This window comes from Saccopteryx bilineata, chromosome 4, assembly GCF_036850765.1.
Source record: "Saccopteryx bilineata isolate mSacBil1 chromosome 4, mSacBil1_pri_phased_curated, whole genome shotgun sequence".
Taxonomy (NCBI): Eukaryota; Metazoa; Chordata; class Mammalia; order Chiroptera; family Emballonuridae; genus Saccopteryx; species Saccopteryx bilineata.
This window is the reverse complement of record NC_089493.1, coordinates 145,588,516-145,608,298: the sequence shown is the minus strand read 5'-3', so window position 1 is coordinate 145,608,298 and position 19,783 is coordinate 145,588,516. Positions and strand designations below refer to the sequence as shown.

The following is a 19,783-nucleotide window of genomic DNA, read 5'->3' as shown; positions in this document are numbered from 1 at the left end:
ACCAAAAATTGGTTCCTTCAAGAAATTAACAAAATTGACAACCCTTTAGCTAGAGTAACCAAAGAAACAGAAAAGAATGAAATTGCTAAAATCAGAATGAAGATGACATTATAATCAACTTTCAAGAAATACAAGATTATATATAAGGAAGTCTATAAACAATTGTATGCATATAAATTAGATAAACAAACTAGGTAAAATGAAAAATTCTTAGAAACACATTACCAAAACTAACTCAAAAAGAAATAAAAATCTTCATAGTTTTCAAACAAGGAAATGTTATTAGCAAACAAAAAACTTCCCATAAATAAAAACCCAAGCCTAGGTTGCATCACTGCTGAATTCTACCCATACTCTGGCCAGCTGGTTCAGTGGATAGAGCATCAGCCCAGCATATGGATGTCCCAGGTTTGATTCCCCTTCAGGGCACAGAAGAGAAGTAACCATCAGCTTCTCTTCCCCTCCATCTCCCCCATTTCTCCCTCTTCCCCTTTCACAGCCAGTGGCTCAATTGGTTCAAGCATTAGCCTCAAGCACTCAAAATAGCTCTATTGATTTGAACATCAGCCCCAGACAGGGGTTACCAGGTGGATCCCAGTCAGGGTGCATGTGGAAGTCTGTCTCACTATCTTCCCTCCTCTCACTTAAAAAAAAAAAAAAAGAATTCTACCAATGTATTAAAGGAATTAACACCAATCCTTCACAAACTTCCAAAAAATAGGAGGGACAACTTCTCAATTTGTTCTGTGAGGCCATTTTTACTCAGATACAAACCAGACAAAATTCTGGTCAGATGGAAGGTAGGTAAATGTGGCACTTGTAACCTGCCACAACCACATTAAAATTACAACTAAACTAAATAGCAACCATCATTCAGAAATGCCTGAAATCTATCTGAACAAAAGCTCTATAACTAAGAATATAAAGATGAAGCCATGTAGGGACTGGTAGTAGGGGCAGAAACATGGAATTGGCAGGACCCATACCCATGTAAGGTGGTGAAAAATCAGGAGGGATGGCTTAGTTGCAGAGGTCCACTCTGAGAATTTAGGGTCCCAGCTCACACCAGGCCCCCAAAGCCCAGGATTCCAGTGCCAGGAAGAGAAGTCCCCATAACTTAGGGCTGTGAAACCCAATGGAGACTGAGGCTGAGTAAGACTGAGGGCTACTAGTTTCAGGTGGTTCTGTTAAAGGGCCTACAAAAAGACTTACTCAGTCTCATTTTCTCTGATCTCCAGCCCTGAGGCAGCAGCTCTAAAGGCATCAGAGACATAAAGGAGAAACTGAGTTGTCTGGCTTCAGAGCAAGAGCTAGAGGGACAGCTTTCTTCCAGACAGAAGAGCTGAACAAGGTCATTGTTCCTCTGCTGAGCTCTCTCCCTGTAGGCCCACGTTGGCACCATATCTGAGTCTTCATAACCTGGCTAATGACATGCACCTTACCCTGCTGATTCCCTGAGACCTGGCTCCACCCAACTGGCAGGTCATCAAAGTCTCTTTCAGTGGCATTGCCATACAAATGGCCTGTCTTAGCTATTGCTGTGGACCTTCCTAAAAATCTCTCAAAGATCCACAAACCCTAAACAATCAGCACCTCCAAGCCCAGAACAAGTGGCAACCATCTGCAGATCAGTTTGTAGCTCATGTCAGGGAGCCCCGGAAAAGACACAGACAGCAGTTGGTCGTGGCCTGCACCTTCCAGTAGGCTTCAGATCACACTGAAGCACCACCTGACCTCATCTACCAGCAACACGCAAGTGGCACATTCATCAACAATCACAGTCCTGCTGAAATGAGTTCTTCTCTGTGGGGTGGGCCCCTACACAGCAGCTCCTCCACTGTAGTCTCAAACAGTCCTCACATCTGGTGGACCTGGGATTCCGTCCCTCCCTTTGATATGCCAATAGCAATCAAGGATTAACTATAACAGGAGGATGCACACAGCCAACATGGTGCAGGGTGGTGGGGGGAGGCACAGAGATGCACATGGAGCTTCCTGCTCAAATGACTGGGAAGGCTGTATCACTGGGCCCAACAGGACATCTACTACATAAGGTCACTCTACCAAAACTGAGAGATGTAGTAGCTCCATCCAATACACAAAAACACACATAGGAAGGTTGCCAAAATAAGGAGATAAAGAAACAGGTCCCAAATGAAAGAACAGAACAAAACTCCAGAAAAAGAAAAAGAAAAATTGAGGCATGCACTCTAATAGATGCAGAGTTCAAAACACTGGTTATAAAAAGTTCAACAAACTTAGGGAATGAATAATGAACTCAGTAAGAACTTTACCAAAAAAGATAAACCAGTAATAAATGAAGAATACAATAACTGAAATGAAGAATACACCAGAAGGAATCAACAGTAGATTAGATGAAGCAGGGCATCAAATCACCAATTTGGAACATAAGATAGCAGAAAACATCCAATTAAAACAACAACAATAAATTTTTTTTTCCTGTATTTTTCTGAAGCCGGAAATGGGGAGAGACAGTCAGACAGACTCCCGCATGCGCCCGGCCGGGATCCACCAGGCACGCCCACCAGGGGGCGATGCTCTGCCCCTCCGGGGCGTCGCTCTGTTGCAACCAGAGCCACTCTAGCGCCTGGGGCAGAGGCCGAGGAGCCATCCCCAGCACCCGGGCCATCTTTGCTCCAGTGGAGCCTTGGATGCGGGAGGGGAAGAGAGAGAGAGGAAGGAGAGGGGGAGGGGTGGAGAAGCAGATGGGCGCTTCTCATGTGTGCCCTGGCCGGGAATCGAACCCGGGACCTCTGCACGCCAGGCCGACGCTCTACCACTGAGCTAGCCGGCCAGGGACAACAATAAAATTTTTAAAAATTAGTAGAGTTTAAGATGCCTGTGGGACAACACCAGGAATACCAACATTCTCATCATGGGGTGACAGAAAGAAATGAGAGAAAGCAAAAAAAAAATAAGAATTAAAATTAAACCCATTTGAGAAAATAATGACAGAGAACTTTTCTAAATTGGCAAAGAAAATAAAATAGATAATAAATCCAGGAACCACAGAGCGTCCCAAACAAGATGAACCCAAAGAAGCCCAAACTTAGACAAATCATAATTAAAATGCCAAAGGTTAAAGACAAAAAGAGAATCTTCAAAGCCACAAGAGAAAATCAGTTAGTTACATGCAAGGGAGCTCCATAGACTATGAGCTAATTCCTCAACAGAAACTTGGCAGGCAGGCAGGGATTGGTACAAAATATTCAAAATGATGAAAAGCAAGAACACACAACCAAGACTGCTCTACCCAGTAAGACCATCATTTATAATCGAAGAACAGATAAAGAGAGTCCTCAATAAGAAAAACTTAAAGAGATTTCATCACCATCAAACCATTATTATAAGAAATGTTAAAGGATCTTCTTTAAGAAGAAAAAGAAATAAGATAAAATATAAATAACAAAATGGCAATAAATACATATTTATCAACAATTATTTTAAATGTAAATGGAGTAAATGCTCTAATCAAAAGTATACAGTGGCTAGGGCCCTGGCCAGTTGGCTCAGCAGTAGAGTATCAGCCCAGCATGTGGAAGTCCCAGGTTTAATTCCCAGCCAGGGCACATAGGAGAAACGCCCATCTGCTTCTCCACCCTTCTTCCTCTCCTTCCTCTCTGTCTCTCTCTTCCCCTCCCACAGCCAAGGCTCCATTGGAGCAAAGTTGGCCCAGGTGCTGAGGATGGCTCTATGGCCTCCGCCTTAGGTGCTAGAATGGCTCCAAGGAAGCAACACCCCAGATGGTCAGGGCATCACCGCCTAGTGGGCAAGCCAGGTGGATCTCAGTTAGAGTATGTTCGGTCTGTCTCTCTGCCTCCCTGCTTCTCACTTCAGAAATATTAAAAAAAAAAAAAAACATACAGTGGCTGAGTGGATAACAAAACACAACCCTTACATATGATGTTTGCAAGACACTCACTTCAGTTTGAATGACACACAGAGACTGAAACTAAAAGAATAGAAAAATACATTTCATGAAAACGAAAATAAAACCAAAAATGGCTGGGTTAACGATACTTATACCAGACAAAACAGACTTTAAAACAAAGGCTATATAACTAGAGACAGCAAAGGACTCAGAAATTCCACTTCTGAGTATTTATCTGAAAAAACTCAAAACACAAGATCAAAAAGACATATGCAACCATAGGTTAATTGCAACACTAATTAAAATAGCCAAGATATAGAAGAAACCTGTGTCCCTCAATAGATGAATGGATAAAGAAATAGGGTTAATGAAATATGTCTCAGCCATAAAAAGAAGGAAAAAGAATGAAATCTTGCCATCTGCAAAAACATGTATGAGCCTGACCTGTGGTGGCGCAGTGGATAAAGCGTCGACCTGGAATGCTGAGGTTGCCGGTTCAAAACCCTGGGATTACCTGGTCAAGGCACATATGGGAGTTGAAGCTTCCTGCTCCTCTCTCTCTCTCTCTCTCTCTCTCTCCTCCTTCTCTCCTCTCTAAAATGAATAAAGTCTTTAAAAAATTAATTAATTAATTAAAAAACATGTATGAACTTAGAGGGCACTGTGCTGAGTGAAATAAATCAGGCAGAGAAAGACAAATACCATATAATTTCACTTATATGCAGAATATAAAGAACATAATAAACAAACCAACAAAACAGAAACAGACTCATACATACAGAGAACATTTTGACAAATCACCAGAGGTGTGGAGGTTTGAAGGACTGGTAAAAAAAAAAAAAAAAAAGTAAAGGGAAAAAGAAGTCAAAGTACAAATTGGTAGTTACAGAATAGTTAGAAGAATGTATGTATAGCATAGTGGACATGGTCAATAATATTGTAATAACTGTGTATGGTGCCAGATGGGTATTAGATTTTTCAGGATGATCTCTTAGTAAGTTACATAAATGTCTAATCACTGGGTTATACACCTGAAGTTAATATAATATTGTATACTAACCATAATTTAAAAATAAAAAAATACTTAAAAAACAAAGACATCACAAAAAAACTACAAACCAGTATCTGTTAAGAATATAGAGGCCTTGGCCTGTTGGCTCAGTGGCAGAACATTAGCTGGGCATATGGATGTCCCGGGTTCGATTCCTGGTCAGGGTACACAGGAGGATCAACCAACTGCTTCTCTACCCCTCCACCTCCCCTCTCTCTCTTTTCCTCCCACAGCCATGGCTCAGTTGGAGCAAGTTGGCCCTGGACACAGAGGACGGCTCCATGACCTCACCTCAGACACTGAAAATAGCTTGGTTGTCAAGCAATGGAGCAACAGCCTCAGATGGGTAGAGCATCGCTAACTAGGGGCTTGCTGGGTGGATCCCAGGCGAGCACACACAGGAGTCTATCTCTCTGGCTCCCTGCTTCTCACTTAAGAAAAAAATAGAATATAGAAAAAAAGAAAGAATATAGACACATAAATCGTCAACAAAGTACTTTTTAAAAAAATTATGCTTAGGCTCTAATGGTCTAGTTCCTAGAAAATGGGGCTGTGTCCACAAGTGGCCAAAATCATCCTCTGAGTTTTCACCAAATCCCATACTAAATTCATTTAGCAATCTCATTACTATTCACCCCTTAATAAAACAGACAAAATAAATGTAATTATAAATCTCTCAAACTCACCCCATTGACTTCTGTCACCCACCAAAAATATGCAGCAGTTTTTTGAGGCAAGTCTTTCTACCTTTGTGATTGATGCATTAACCAGCATTACTCTAAAATTATAATTTTTTTGTATCTTTATAAAGTGAGAAGCAGGGAGGCAGAGAGACAGACTCCCACATGGGCCTGACTGGGATCCACAAGGCATGCCCACTAGGGGGCAATGCTCTGCCCATCTGAGGCATTGATCTGTTGCAACCGGAGCCATTCTAGCATCTGAAGTGGAGGCCATGCAGCTAACCTCAGCACCCAGGCCAACTTTGCTCCAATGGAGCCTTGGCTGTGGGAAGGGAAGAGAGATACAGAGAGAAAGGAGAGGAGGAAGCGTGAAGAAGCAGATGGGCACTTCTCCTGTGTATCCTGACCGGTAAAATCATAATTTTTTTACAGAATTAGGTTACACAGACTACAACCTTCCATGCTATACAATATTCCTAATAAAAAAAAACCATTGGCCCTTGATGAAATATCTCCAAACTGGCCGATTTACTCAATATTTAAGTAGGTTATTTTAAGTATGGTACTTTTTAAGCATTCCATAAGGATATTGCTTTTGACCTTCTCTTCACTACATTGGAGAGAAATTTATAGTTACTGGGTAGTAGAAAGCTTTAGTCTAAAATAACCTGGAAGTGGGCCTAGCAACTCAGAAGCACCACAAATCTCAACGAAACCCCCTTCTCTAAAGCAGTGTGCTTACAAACTTCCTTACTTAAGAGATTTTGGTAAGTTTGTAACTATGCCCAGAAATCTGCATTTTAACTCATCCCCTCCTCAAACAGTTCTAAATACACTTTGAGAAAACACTGCCCTGGAGGTACCTGACTTCTGGATTCCGTCTCCATGGTTAACAGGATCAAGTATGAGCCCATGTAATTCCCAGGAGAGCCCTCTCATGTCCCAACCCCTTGTTTCAGAATGCTTGTCAGCCCCTGCTCACAAGCATCTCCTAGAGGGGTAGGAAGAAAAGTCTGGGCATCATTTCCCTCTAGACCTGGAGAAAAACTCACTAAACAGAGAGCAGGCAGAAAGCTGATAGTTTGCTATAGAAATATGTGGGTTAAAGAGGCAGGATTTCCTGGACAAATGTCTCAAATATCGAGGAATTATAGAACAAGTAAATGGTATCACATTGTTCTGGGCTGTGCTACCACAAAGGGGGAGATTCCTCTAAGGACCATCTATAGTATGTTACTCAACTGCCAGCCTGTTCCGAAGGAGTAGACACTGTCAACTACAGAAAATTCTCCACCAAATTTAAGAGTCTTGACAATCATTTTAAACAGATCATTCCTACATTCAAGATGACAGCCTGCAAAATAATCAAGTCCAGCATACACAAAATTGAGTGTAGCTCCTGTCAGCCCTAACTACATTTTTGTGTTCTCCCTTTTTCTCTCTCTCATTAAATGTTGGGAACCCAAACACAATCAAATCTTTTACAAATTATCTTTCTACATGTGTGACAATTAAGAATTTTATAAAAGCTTTCATTTTTATTTTGAATTTCTGATGGCTTAAGAGACCCTACAAAGCCAGGAAAGTGGACTGGGTTGTAGTTTCCTGCAAAGGGATCTTTGAGTCACTGATAATTCAGAGGGCAGGTCAGCTCTGAATCAATGTCCGGCCTCTGTGTCGAAGAGGAGCTGTGCCCCTGAAGGACTCCTCAACATGTGTGGATAAAAGTCTCATCACACAAAAAAGGGACTGCTACTATAGTAGGACGCTTCCAATTAGGATCCACTTGACCTCATTAAATATGCAAATAATAGACGAGATCATTTATAAGGCTGATATTAATGGTCGATTCTAATTCCTATATTCTACCTCTTTTATTTTTCTTCTTTATTTTGAATAAGGGCAAAGAGACTGATGTATGGAATGACCCCTGACTCCTCTTGCCTAGATAGGTGTCATTCATCTTTAAGACCTCAGCTTAAAATCTACCTTCTTCGGGTAGGTGTACCCAATCCTGGCACTCTGGGCAAGTTTCCTAAGTATTTATTTTTAATGTATTTTCCTCCTCACGGAACATTTGGTTATGATTTTTCATTAATACCTATGTAGTTATTAGTACATTTAAGGGTTTGTATCTCTATGCTCAACCAGGACATCTTTGTTGACTGCTTATTATAAGTATCTAGTGAGTGCCTTTCACATATTACATGCATAAGTGACTCAGAATGAATGAATGAATTCTACCACACTGACATCACAATAGAATATACAACTATTTGAGTATGGAAATTTAGCATCCTTTATTCAAGAGCACTAGGTGCCGTAACAAAAGTCCATCTATGCATGGGCCCATGTGTATTTTATTAAGCCACTATAAGCACTTTAAGGTTCCTTCCACTTCTGAACGAAACTTTCAGCTAAATACCTACATGAAAATAAGATGGAAATGACCAAAACGGTGGTTCTCTGATTTTTGTACGTCTGTTCTAAGTAACTTTAGAGTCATCAAATGCAATCTATGACTATAATATAGCAAATATTTCAAAACTAACATCTCATTCGTGGCTTTATCCGACCTCATTTCTAATAGGAAATTTGCTCAACTGTATTCAGGAAGTACATCTACTTAAATACCAAGCTTAATTTTACGTTTTGAATGAATTAGAATGAAGTTTCAGTGTTTCTACATTAAAAGTTTGCCCATGTTCTCAGTTGGCCCATAAACCGTGATTACTTTCACTTTGATTTTGCATAATGCTGTGTCTAGTCTTGTAATAGTCTTTTCATGGTAGATTCCTTGAACCCTATGATGATAGCAGTTTCATTACATAAATGTTAGCTATTATTGAGAAAGTCCAGGAAATTATATTTGCAACACAAGAAATCTTTATATTTCTTTTCTCCTTCACAGCCCTCCTCAGGCCCCCTTCTTTCCACAAGAGTCCTACTCGGAGGACCCCTAGTGGGGTCCTGGAAAAATATTTAAAACTCTTGTTCAAACAGTAAAACAGAAATTCCCAGACTGTCGAGAATCTCTTCGTATTATTTTTAATTTTGGCAGTTTCTAATACAGACATAGAAAATGATCTTAGTCCTGGCCAGCTGGCTCAGTGGTAGAGCGATGGCAGAGCTTGTGGATGTCCCAGGTTCAATTCCCAGTCAGGGCACACAGAAGAAATACCCATCTGCTTCTCCACCCCTCCCCCTCTCACTTCTTTCTCTCTTTCTCTCTCTCTCTCTCTGTGTCTCTCTCCCCTCTCCTGCAGCTTGGAGAGAGTTGGCCTCGGGTGCTGAGGATGGCTCCATGGCCTTCACCTCAGGCACTAAGAAGAGCTTGGTTGCTGAGCAACAGAGCAACACCCCAGATGGTCAGAGCATCACCCCCTAGTGGGCTTGCCAGGTCGATCCTGGTGAGGGCACATGTGCCCCTCCTCCTACCACTGGAAACAAAAAATTATCTTAGTGGAAGAGAAGGTACAAGCTCATAAATTTTTTTTTTTGTATTTTTTCTGAAGCTGGAAATGGAGATAGACAGTCAGACAGACTCCCACATGCACCCAACTGGGATCCTCCCAGCATGCCCACCAGGGGGTAACGCTCTGCCCACCAGGGGGCGATGCTCTGCCCCTTCGGGGCATCGCTCTGTTGCGACCAGAGCCACTCTAGCACCTGGGGCAGAGGCCAAGGAGCCATCCCCAGCACCCGGGCCATCTTTGCTCCAATGGAGCCTCGCTGCGGGAGGGGAAGACAGAGACAGAGAGGAAGGAGAGGGGAAGGGGTGGAGAAGCAGATGGGCGCCTCTCCTGTGTGCCCTGGCCGGGAATCGAACCCGGGACTTCTGCACGCCAGGCCGACGCTCTACCACTGAGCCAACCAGCCAGGGCCATAAAAGTTAGAAGCAGGTAAAGAGGAAGTCTTCAGATGACCTGAAAGGAAAAACCCTGGGTAATAATAATAAACCCCAGAGAAATTAAATGTTTAAGTAAAAAGGCTGGGTAAACAGACTGACTGCATGTGTTTATTTTGTTTTTATCTCCTCCCAAAATCCAATTAGAATGACAGTAAAGAAATAAAAAAAAGGTATAAACATATAAGGATAAAAACAAGTGAGGCATCATCAGTAGATGAGAGAATTTAATACATTTTAGCAGAAAACAGGACCGAAGCGTGGAACCAACTCAACAGAACAGAGAAGCTACCAAAAAAAGTGCCTATGCACAGGCTTAGGACCTGGTTTCATCAAGCACCCAGAAGGTGGAATAAAACCCAGCGTTGACATCAGGGTACTGTTTGAAAATCCAAGAATATAGAATAGATTGGCCTTCAAGTCCCTTCCTTGACCTCCACACTGAAGGAAAGACCTAGGATAACAGCTATACGGAAAGCCTAGAAAAATAAACATCAGCTCAGGTTAGGGGCAAAAGGCAGATTCCAAAGGTGTGGGTAGGAGGAACGGGGCACAAGGGCTTCTGCTACACTGAACCTTCGATAATAATACTGAGAGGCATTTGACAGATCTGACAAAGTAAAAAAGAGCAATTCTAAATAGTGCACATTAAAATAAGCAATGAGAAAAAAGATTAACTCCAAGGAAAACACAAAGCTGTATGAAAGACTTAATCTCAGATAGGACTCCATAAAAAATTTAAAACTTTAGCTAATCAAAGGGCACCATTAAGAAGAACTGTATGATTTCACACATATGTGGGATATAAAAGTAAGACTCATGGACATAGACAAAAGTGAAGTGGTTACTATGGGGAGGAGGGTACAGAAGACAGGGTAGGGAGGAGAAGGGAGTGAAGAGGGACAAATATACGGTGACAGAAAATGATTTGACTTCGGGTGATGCATATACAACATAATCAACAGTTCAAATGCTATAGAAATATTCACCTGAAACCTATGTACTCTTATTGATCAATGTTACCCCTTTAAATTTAATTTTCTAAATAAATTTTTTAAAAAAGAAAGTAAAAAAATCAAGCCACTTTCTAAGAGGAAATTTTCATGAGATTTCTATCTAACAAAGGACTCATAGCTGGAATATATAAAGAAATTCTATAGTTGAATAAGAAAATGACAAGATGCCTGACCAGGCTGTGGCACAGTGGATACAGTGTCAACCTGGGACACTGAGGACCCAGGTTTAAAACCACGAGGTCACCTGCTTGAGCATGGGCTCATCCAGCTTGAGCGGAGGCTCACCCACTTGAGTGTAGGATCATAGACAGGACCCCAAGGTCGCTGGCTTGAGTCCAAAGGTCACTGGCTTGAACCCAAGATCGCTGGCCTGATCCAGGGGTCACTGGCTCAGCAAGAGCCCCCTGGTCAAGGCACCTATGAGAAGCAATCAATGAACAACTAAAATGCAGCAATGATGAGTTGATGCTTCTCATTTCTCTCCCTTCCTCTCTGTCCCTGTCTGTCTCTCTCTCTCTGTAAAATAATTTTAAAAAAGAAAAAGAAAATTACAAGCAACCCCATTAAAAACATAGACAAAAGACTTTAACAGTTCACAAATTAAAATACAAAATTACCAGTAAGTACATGAAAAGATGCTCATCAGAGAAATAACAGTAAAGGAATTTTAAAAGTATGAATGTAAAAAGACAAAGAACAGAAAAGGCATGATGGATGGGCTGGTATCTGGTATGACAGAAATGTTCTATAACTTGACCTGGATGTAGCTATGCAGATATCTATAAACAAAAAAAAAATTCACCAATCTGAATCCTTTTTATATACTTTAATAAATGAAAATTATATTTTAATTGAAAATATACAATCATCAGAAATTAACACTTTTTGCTATAACTATATGATTAAAGGATGTGGAATCGGGATGAGTGTACGAGAGCTGAATCTTTATCTTTACAAACATGAAAGGATAGAGCAAAAAGCAATTCTATCAGCATATTTTCTGAGAACTCATAGTTGGTCTGAGCTGCTTCTGGGAAAGACTGGAGGTTGAGGAAAGGGAGAGAACAAGGGACTGCTATTTTGCACACTTAACCTCTTACCAACATTTGATTTTTTTTAAGTGAATATGTTAATTTGCTGAGGAAATTGTAAAGAAGTAGTTGACTGTAAATTATTAAATATGTGGTTATTTATACAAACATGAAGTAGAGAGAAGACTTTTTAAGCATGCCTTAGTGATCCCTTTTATTTTGCCAGCACAGCAAAATCTGCATTCTAAATTTCCTTCCGCTCTACCAACAGTCCCTACAGTCCAGAGAAACCTCTCCATCCCAGCTCCAACAGCAGCTTGTGAATCAAACCCAATCCAACCCATGGCCCTGGCCCTTGTCCAGAGAAGACTTTTTGTTTCCAGCGATAGTCACAAGGCCCAGTTTGGGCCAATGAGGGCTATATTGTATATAGACACTCTAGTACTTAGAACTGCTGGCAGCTCTCTTGCCATCAGAGAGAATTACTTGCCCCAAAATGGAGCTGACAGGATAAAGAGCAGAGATGAGAGATGGGAGAAGGCTCTGGAGCCCTGATCTGTGATGGAGCCCTGGACTCCACACAGGCCTAACGTTTGTCTATCCCTGCCCTTTTCATAATTATAAGAGGCAGTATCGTGTAATGGGACCCAAGCACTGAACTGCTTGGGTTCAAACTCTGGCTTTACTACTTACTGTGTGACCTTGGGCATGTGATATAATCTCCTCCTCATCTTTAGAAAAGAGATGATAATAGTACCTCCGTCATAGAATCAAATGAATTAACATATATCATACACACATATATACACATACTTCTCTAGGAACATATGTATAATAATATATGTATATAACTTAATACAAATATATATTTACATGTTAAAATATCACTTAAATTTATATGTGCAAAACCATATTTTTATTTTTAGCAATTTAAATTTCCTTTTTTTATTAGGCCAGTTTAAACTGAATTTTCTGATACTTACAAATGGCAGGATTCTGAATAATTCAGCACACAGAAGCAAACCACACAATTATTCAAAACATGTAAGCAAATATTCCTAAAAATAAACATTCTCCACATTTAAAAACTCATCAAAATATTAAAAGATAAATAGAAAAGGAAGAAAGAATGTTTGCAACCTTTAGCAACCTTAAAACAATAAAGATTGTTTTAAGTTTTATTATCCATTGTTGGCAAGTGTCTCACTGACAGCTGGTGAGAATATAAATTGATATAACTTTTCTGAAAAGCAATATAGCTATAATAAAAATAAAAATAAATGTACCTTTGAAACAATAATTCTTTGTCTAGGTATTTATCTAAGGAGATGCTTACCTGTGTCTGCAAACATTTTCCCTACAAGTTTTCTCACTGATTTGTATTTATAAACAGGAACATTGAAAACAGAATGTCCAAAATATAGGGGGTTCATTAAAACCCATACAGTCCAATACTATTCAGTCATTTAAATGTTAATTGAAAATATACATGTAATAATAAAGAATGTTCTTAATTATTAAATGAAATAAACAGTTTGCAAAGCCACATATACTTATCCATGGGGGATACATTCCAAGACCCCCACTGGGTGCCTGAAACCATGGATAGTATCAAACTATATAAAGCTATGTTTTTTTCTATACATAAATATCAGTAAGAAACTTTACTTATTTATAAGTTAGGCACAGTAAGAGATTAACAATAACTAAACACTAAAACAGATTAACTGTAACAATATACTGCAATAAATGTTATGTGAGTGTGATCTCTCTCAAAACCTTTTGCTGCTGCACTAACCCTTTCTTTTGTGATGATGTGAGATGATACAATGGCCACAAGATGAGATGAAGGGAGGTGAGGGAGGGAGGTGCAGTGACATAGTGTTAGGCTGCTACTGACTTTCAGAGGATAAGGCTTACTTGGCCACAAGTACTGTGATACCAAATATACAGGTGGAGACGCCGGACAAAAGGATAATTCTCATCATGGCCAAGAGACAGAGCAGGGAGGTGGGATCTCATCACAATATCCAGAACAATATATAATATAAAACTTATAAATTATTTCTGGAATTTTCCATGTAATATTTCAGACTATGGTTGACTGCAGGTAACAACCATAGAAAGCAAAACCGAAGATAAGGGTAGTATAAGTCTTTATTTCAGTTGTATAAATATACATATGAAAAAAGATCTACTAGGATGCACCTCAAATGATAGTGAAATCTCTGGGTGGTAGAATTATGAATGACCTAACTTACTGCGGGAGTTGTTTTAAGCTTACATGCATATTCCCTTCTGTCTCCAATGAATTTTCAATTAGAAAAAATGTATTTTACAAAACGGCAATGAGATACCACCTCACACCTGTTCGATTAGCTGTTATTAGCAAGTCAGGTAATAGCAAATGTTGGAGAGGCTGTGGAGAAAAAGGAACCCTCATACACTGTAGGTGGGAATGTAAAGTAGTACAACCATTATGGAAGAAAGTATGGTGGTTCCTCAAAAAACTGAAAATAGAACTACCTTATGACCCAGCAATCCTTCTACTGGGTATATACCCCAAAAACTCAGAAACATTGATACGTAAAGACACATGCAGTCCCATGTTTATTGCAGCATTGTTCACAGTAGCCAGGACATGGAAACAAGCAAAAATCCCGTCAATAGATGACTGGATAAAGAAGATGTGGCACATATACACTATGGAATACTACTCAGCCATAAGAAATGATGACATCGGAACATTTACAGCAAAATGGTGGGATCTTGATAACATGATACGAAGCAAAATAAGTAAATCAGAAAAAACCAGGAACTGCATTATTCCATACGTAGGTGGGACATAAAAGTGAAACTAAGAGACATTGATAAGAGTGTGGTGGTTACGGGGGGGAGGGGGGAATGGGAGAGGGAAAGGAGGAGGGGGAGGGGCACAAAGAAAACAAGATAGAAGGTGACAGAGGACAATCTGACTTTGGGTGATGGGTATGCAACATAATTGAACGACAAGATAACCTGGACTTGTTATCTTTGAATATATGTATCCTGATTTATTGATGTCACCCCATTAAAAAAATAAAATTATTATTTAAAAAAATGTATTTTAAATTCATAAAAAAAGCCCCAGGTCACCTCTGAGAGTTTCACTTGTGCATTTGAAACCCGAATGGTGCAAGCTGTTGGGTGAAGTACAGAAAGAGAGATAATGAGAAAGTCAAGGAAGTGAACTCTGTTTTTAGAAAATTTGGTTGTAAAAACAAGGAGAAAGGGTTTCAAGAACATATATGGCATATAGGTAATTTTTAGGATGGACTGTGAGCACTGGAGAAGAGAAAGGCCAAAAATGCAAAAAGAAGGACTCCGGGGGTGATGTCTAATGAAGCCTGCAACACCCTGTGCTGCCCATTGTCCAGCACAGGGGTTGGGAACCTATGGCTCGCGAGCCAGATGTGGCTCTTTTGATGGCTGCATCTGGGCCGCAGATAAATCTTTAATTAAAAAATAATAATAACATTAAAAATAGAAAACATTCTCATGTATTACAATCCATTCATGTCCTACCGCTCATGTTCATGGTTGTGGGTGGCTGGAGCCAATCACAGCTGTCCTCCGGGACAACACCAAATTTTTATTGGATAATGCCTAAAGCGTACACAGGTCGTTTTATGGCTCTCAGGGAATTAACATTTTAAAATATGTGGCGTTCATGGCTCTCTCAGCCAAAAAAGGTTCCCGATCCCTGGTCTAGCAGCGTCTTTGGACGTGGCTGTGCGATCTCACCTGGGTTCCCACTGGCCTCTTCCTTTGTGTTGCAAGGCTAGGGAAGGTTGCTGAATCTACCTGGAGGCAGAACCCATACTCTCAGCCTCTAGGTGTCTCAACTCCCTAACCTAGGTGCAACAGGCATTTTTCATCCAGGGAAGAAAACAGGACTTTTGAAGTTCGGTGCAAGACTCCCTACCTCACTCCCAAAGAAAAGTGCGCACCATCCACAACTGCAATCACAATATGCATTTGGCCTTAATAATGAAAAAGTGAGTTTTCAACAAGTCATAAGGGCTCGAATGTTCTGTAAGACAGATTACATTTTCTTTTCATTTATTTTTGGCATATTAACAGCTGGTGCCCTAGATTAAGAAATAATATGTGAAAAGCAGACTGTATTACTAAATTCCTTCACAGATGGAGTAGATTCAATGAAAAGCTTCAGACCAAAGATTCAAGTAATTACTTGGAGGTAGGGGCAAATACCTACAATACCTGAAAGGGGGTAAAATATGAAAAAATTATGACAAAAGCTGGCTCAGATCCCAGTAAGTCCTGGCTACTCTCTGGACAGGTAACCAGGGGCTAGAAGGGGGCAGGAAACCTTGCTAATTCTACTACTGAAGGAGCGTGGAGGATCATGTTAATTCAGGATGAGCTTGGGTAGATATTAAAAGAAATACAATCCTCTTAGTGCACTGAGAGTGTGCATGTGTGGAGGGAGGGTCCAGAGGCAGCCTCCAGTCTCTCCAGCTGTGACAAGCAAAAGGACCAGTGCCCATTTCACTCTACTTCTGGGTTAGCGGGAAGTGGGGGCCGCATGACCCTGGACCTGAAGAGGAAAACTTATTGCCACAGTGAGCAACGCAGGATATCTCACTTTTAGTAAAACAGGAAAGTGCTAGACACCCAGTATCCCAGGGATGGAAAACCCTGTCATCTGAAAGGGAGAACACAGCTGGACTGATACAAACCATGAAGCTCATTAGCTGGTGTTCATTTTCAAGTACTGCGCTCAAGCTACCATAGGAACGTTCTTTGCTCAGAACACAAATGAGGACCTTAGTGCCAGGAAGATCTGCACTACAGCATGACAAGCAGCCTCAAGGCAGCCGGCCCGGCCTCATGCCTGGTACATGATCCCTGCAAGCTCAGGGCTGCGCCGTGTGGACCTGGGATCCAGGTGGCACACATCTGGGTGAGAAAAATGAATCGCTGTGGCCAACTGACTGCGGGGCTTGTAAAACAACAGCGAACCCAACCAGTGCAATAGGGATATTTTTAATGCAATAAAATGCCCTCCTTTGTACAAAAACGTTCAGAGAAAAAGTGTTAGTGTTAGGTTCAGGTCATGTTCACTTTTGACCTTCCAGAAAAGGACACTGGCGTCAAAGGGGGCCACACAGAGAGACCAAAAAAGACAAAAATAAAAGTGTGCATGTAGATATGTTTTGAACTCCGGGATTCACTCCACAGCACTGTATTAAAGCCATTGGGTTTTCGCGGTCAGTCCTATTTATCAAAACAGATTTGGGGGTAACGCCTGTGCTAAACAGTCCCTTCCCGCTGCACTCGCGTAGCCAGAGAATCACCCAGCGGAGGGACAGCTACCGCAATCTCCCGCCCGAGCCTGCGGGCGCGTCCTTCCATCTGGTTGCGGGCAGGCACCGAAGCAAGATGCGCTGGGCTAGGGGCAGCGGACCACCCGCCGCATCCGCGACTGCTCGCGCCCGGCGCCGCGCTCAGAGCCCGCGGCGCGGCGAGGCGGGTTCGGAGGCAGACGGCTCGGCAGACACCTCGCTCTAGGCCCGGCCGCGCTCCCCCGGCGCCCGCCCCGGCCCAGCGCTGCAGCCCTCGCCGCCGCGCACCCCGCCGCCGCATCCCCGCCACCTGCGCCGCCGCCCGCTTCAGACCTTTTCCTGCGCGCGGTTGAGTCGTTTCTGGACGTTCTTGGCGAAAATTCCCGTCTTGATGTCGGCCATAGCTGCGGATAGCGGAGCGGGCGCGGGCCTGCGGGGCGAGCAGAGCGGGCGAGGAGCGCGGGCGCGGCGGCGGTGGAGGAGCTGCGGCCCGGCAGCGGGGAGGGAGGGCGCGGCGCTAGGCACCGCTTAAAGCGACAGAGCGCCGCGGGGCGCCGGCACAGGAGGCTGCGTCGCGCGGAGTGGGGCGGGCGAAGAGCAGAGAGAAGGTGCCAGAAGTCCAAAAGACAGGATAATGCCCGCAGTGATGGAGAAGGCGGCCGGGAAGGGAAGAGGGACGAAGCTAGCAGAGACCCAGAGCCCAGAGGCAGCTCAGGGAGGCTTCGAAGGCGGAGTTTGTGTAAGGGTCGGGTTTGAAGGGATCCACTTGTTTCCAAGCAAAAATAAAAAAGCGGGGAGGGGAGGGCGGAATAGAGGGGAGAAGAGGGAAGGGAAAGCCTGGGCGTGTGGGAGCCAGCAGGACTGGACCTGCTCTGAAGCAGAGAGGCTGGACTGGTCTCCCTGGAACGCCAGAGAGTGTTCCACTCACGGTCCCTGTGTTCAAGAAACACTGAGCCTCGCCTTATAGAGAAGCCCACTGCTCAGGGGAGCTGCCTGGGAAACCAGGTCAGTGCAGGGGTCAGAGCTGCAGTAAAGGCAGTTAGGCAGGAAAGGAGGGAAGAACCAGTGCTGAAACACCTTTAAACCTAGGACAAGATGGGGCCTAGGTAGGAGGTTCCATGTTGAGAAGGGTCAGCTCTTTTGAGCCAGGTTCTATGCTTTGGTGATCTCTGTAATTCCTGCCCTGAGCAGAGAGACCCTGGCTCAGGCACTCACTCCCCAAGAAGTGTTGCATGGAAGGGTCAGGTCCTGTGTTGCCTCACATCAGCATTATAAGACCCAGGCCTCCTAACCTGTTGCTTCTTGCAGACCGTCTAGAAACCCAAACAGGAATGTACCATCCTCTATATCAGGGGTCAGGAACCTATGGCTCTTTTGATGGCTGCATCTGGCTCGCAGACAAATCTTTAATAAAAAAATAATAACATTTAAAATATAAAACATTCTCATGTATTACAATCCATTCATGTCCTACTGCTCATGTTCATGGTTGCGGGTGGCTGGAGCCAATCATAGCTGTCCTCCGGGACAACACCAAACTTTTATTGGATAATGCATAACGTACACGGGCCATTGTATGGTTCTCATGGAATTACATTTTAAAATATATGGCGTTCCTGACTCTCTCAGCCAAAAAGTTTCCTGACCCCTGCTCTATATGCTTAGCAGAGGTAAGAATAATGGAGATACCCTACTCCTCCCTAGAGTCTTGAAGGCTCTGATGAATAGTCGATCTATTCATACTTCGGTCTCCTGAGAGTGTGAGGAAAGCAAGGAAGGTGGCCTCGCACGCAGGTTAGAGTGATCAGGCACCTGGAGTCCACAGGAGCATCTGCACCTGTGGAGTAGAATTACACTGTAGCCCTCTATAAACTGCCCAGAGGCGGATTAAGGTATGTTCAGGCCCTGGACGCAGAAGAAAATATGGGCCCCTTACATTAGGAAAAAAGTGTAAGCTTAGGGTTTTGAGGGGCCCTTCAGAAGTCAGGGGCTAGGGCGCACACCCAGTGTGCCCCCTGTTAAATCTGCCTCTGAACTGCCCCTCGGTATTCACTCCTTGTGCAGTCCCCCACCTTAATTCTATAATGACAGTGTGACTGCCTTTTACCAATAAGATGTGGTGGAATTATACTGTGCCGGTTCCAGGCCTAAACCGATGAAGGCAAGCAGATTTTGCACCTTGAGGAGGCCTGTGCCTCCATATAGAAGTCAGCTTTCCTGCTATAAAAAGCCCCTGAAGGGGCACACGGAAAGGGGCCCAGAGGTTAATTGGACAGGCAACATGGCCCAGATGTCCCTGCATCCTAGCTGAGCCCAGCCTCCAGCCAGCCCATGGGCTGAATTTAGCCATACAATTAATCTTTAGGAAGACCAGCAGAAGGCTCACTCAGATGATCCCCGCTGAGAGTGCAGAATGGTAAGCAAATAAAATGGTAGTTGTTTAAAGCCACTAACTTTTGTGGTGGTTTGTTGCTGAAATACCCAGTCTATTCTCCTGGCTCTTACTTCCTTAGGATGACTATTCATTCCAGTTTGCCTGGGAATGAAGGGGTTTCCAGAACATAGGACTTTCACTGCTAAAACCAGCAGGTAAACCTGGATGAGTTGGTCACCTGAGTTCCTACATTACAAATAAACAAAGAGATCAGAGGGAAGGGGAAACTTGACTCCTCTGTCAACATTCAGTAGGAAAAATACTTAGAAGCCAGGAATTTCCATCAGCTCAATAAAGCCAGAGGCTCAGAAACTGACCTCTGCATTGGGATCTTGGCCATGAGGATACAGGCCTCAGAATGCTGGAATGCACCAAAATGTCCTGCAGCATATTAAGCCGTGGTTACCGATACTATGAGTGC

At 42.8% G+C, this 19,783-nt stretch overlaps 1 protein-coding gene across 6 annotated transcripts in view; it reads right to left on the bottom strand.

The window, feature by feature from the left end:
• AMPH (amphiphysin) overlaps nucleotides 1–17,654 on the bottom strand; it is a 328,049-nt gene extending 310,395 nt beyond the window's left edge. For 2 of the 6 annotated variants that reach the window (XM_066272144.1, XM_066272145.1), the window contains exon 1: nucleotides 17,262–17,651. In XM_066272144.1, coding sequence (XP_066128241.1) covers nucleotides 17,262–17,330 — 69 coding nt within the window. In that variant the 5' untranslated portion in view covers nucleotides 17,331–17,651. Of the gene's footprint in view, nucleotides 1–17,261 lie in introns of all 6 variants that reach the window. The other 4 variants (XM_066272142.1, XM_066272143.1, XM_066272141.1 and 1 more) reach the window with 3 other exon arrangements.
• Nucleotides 17,655–19,783: the final 2,129 nt, after the last annotated feature.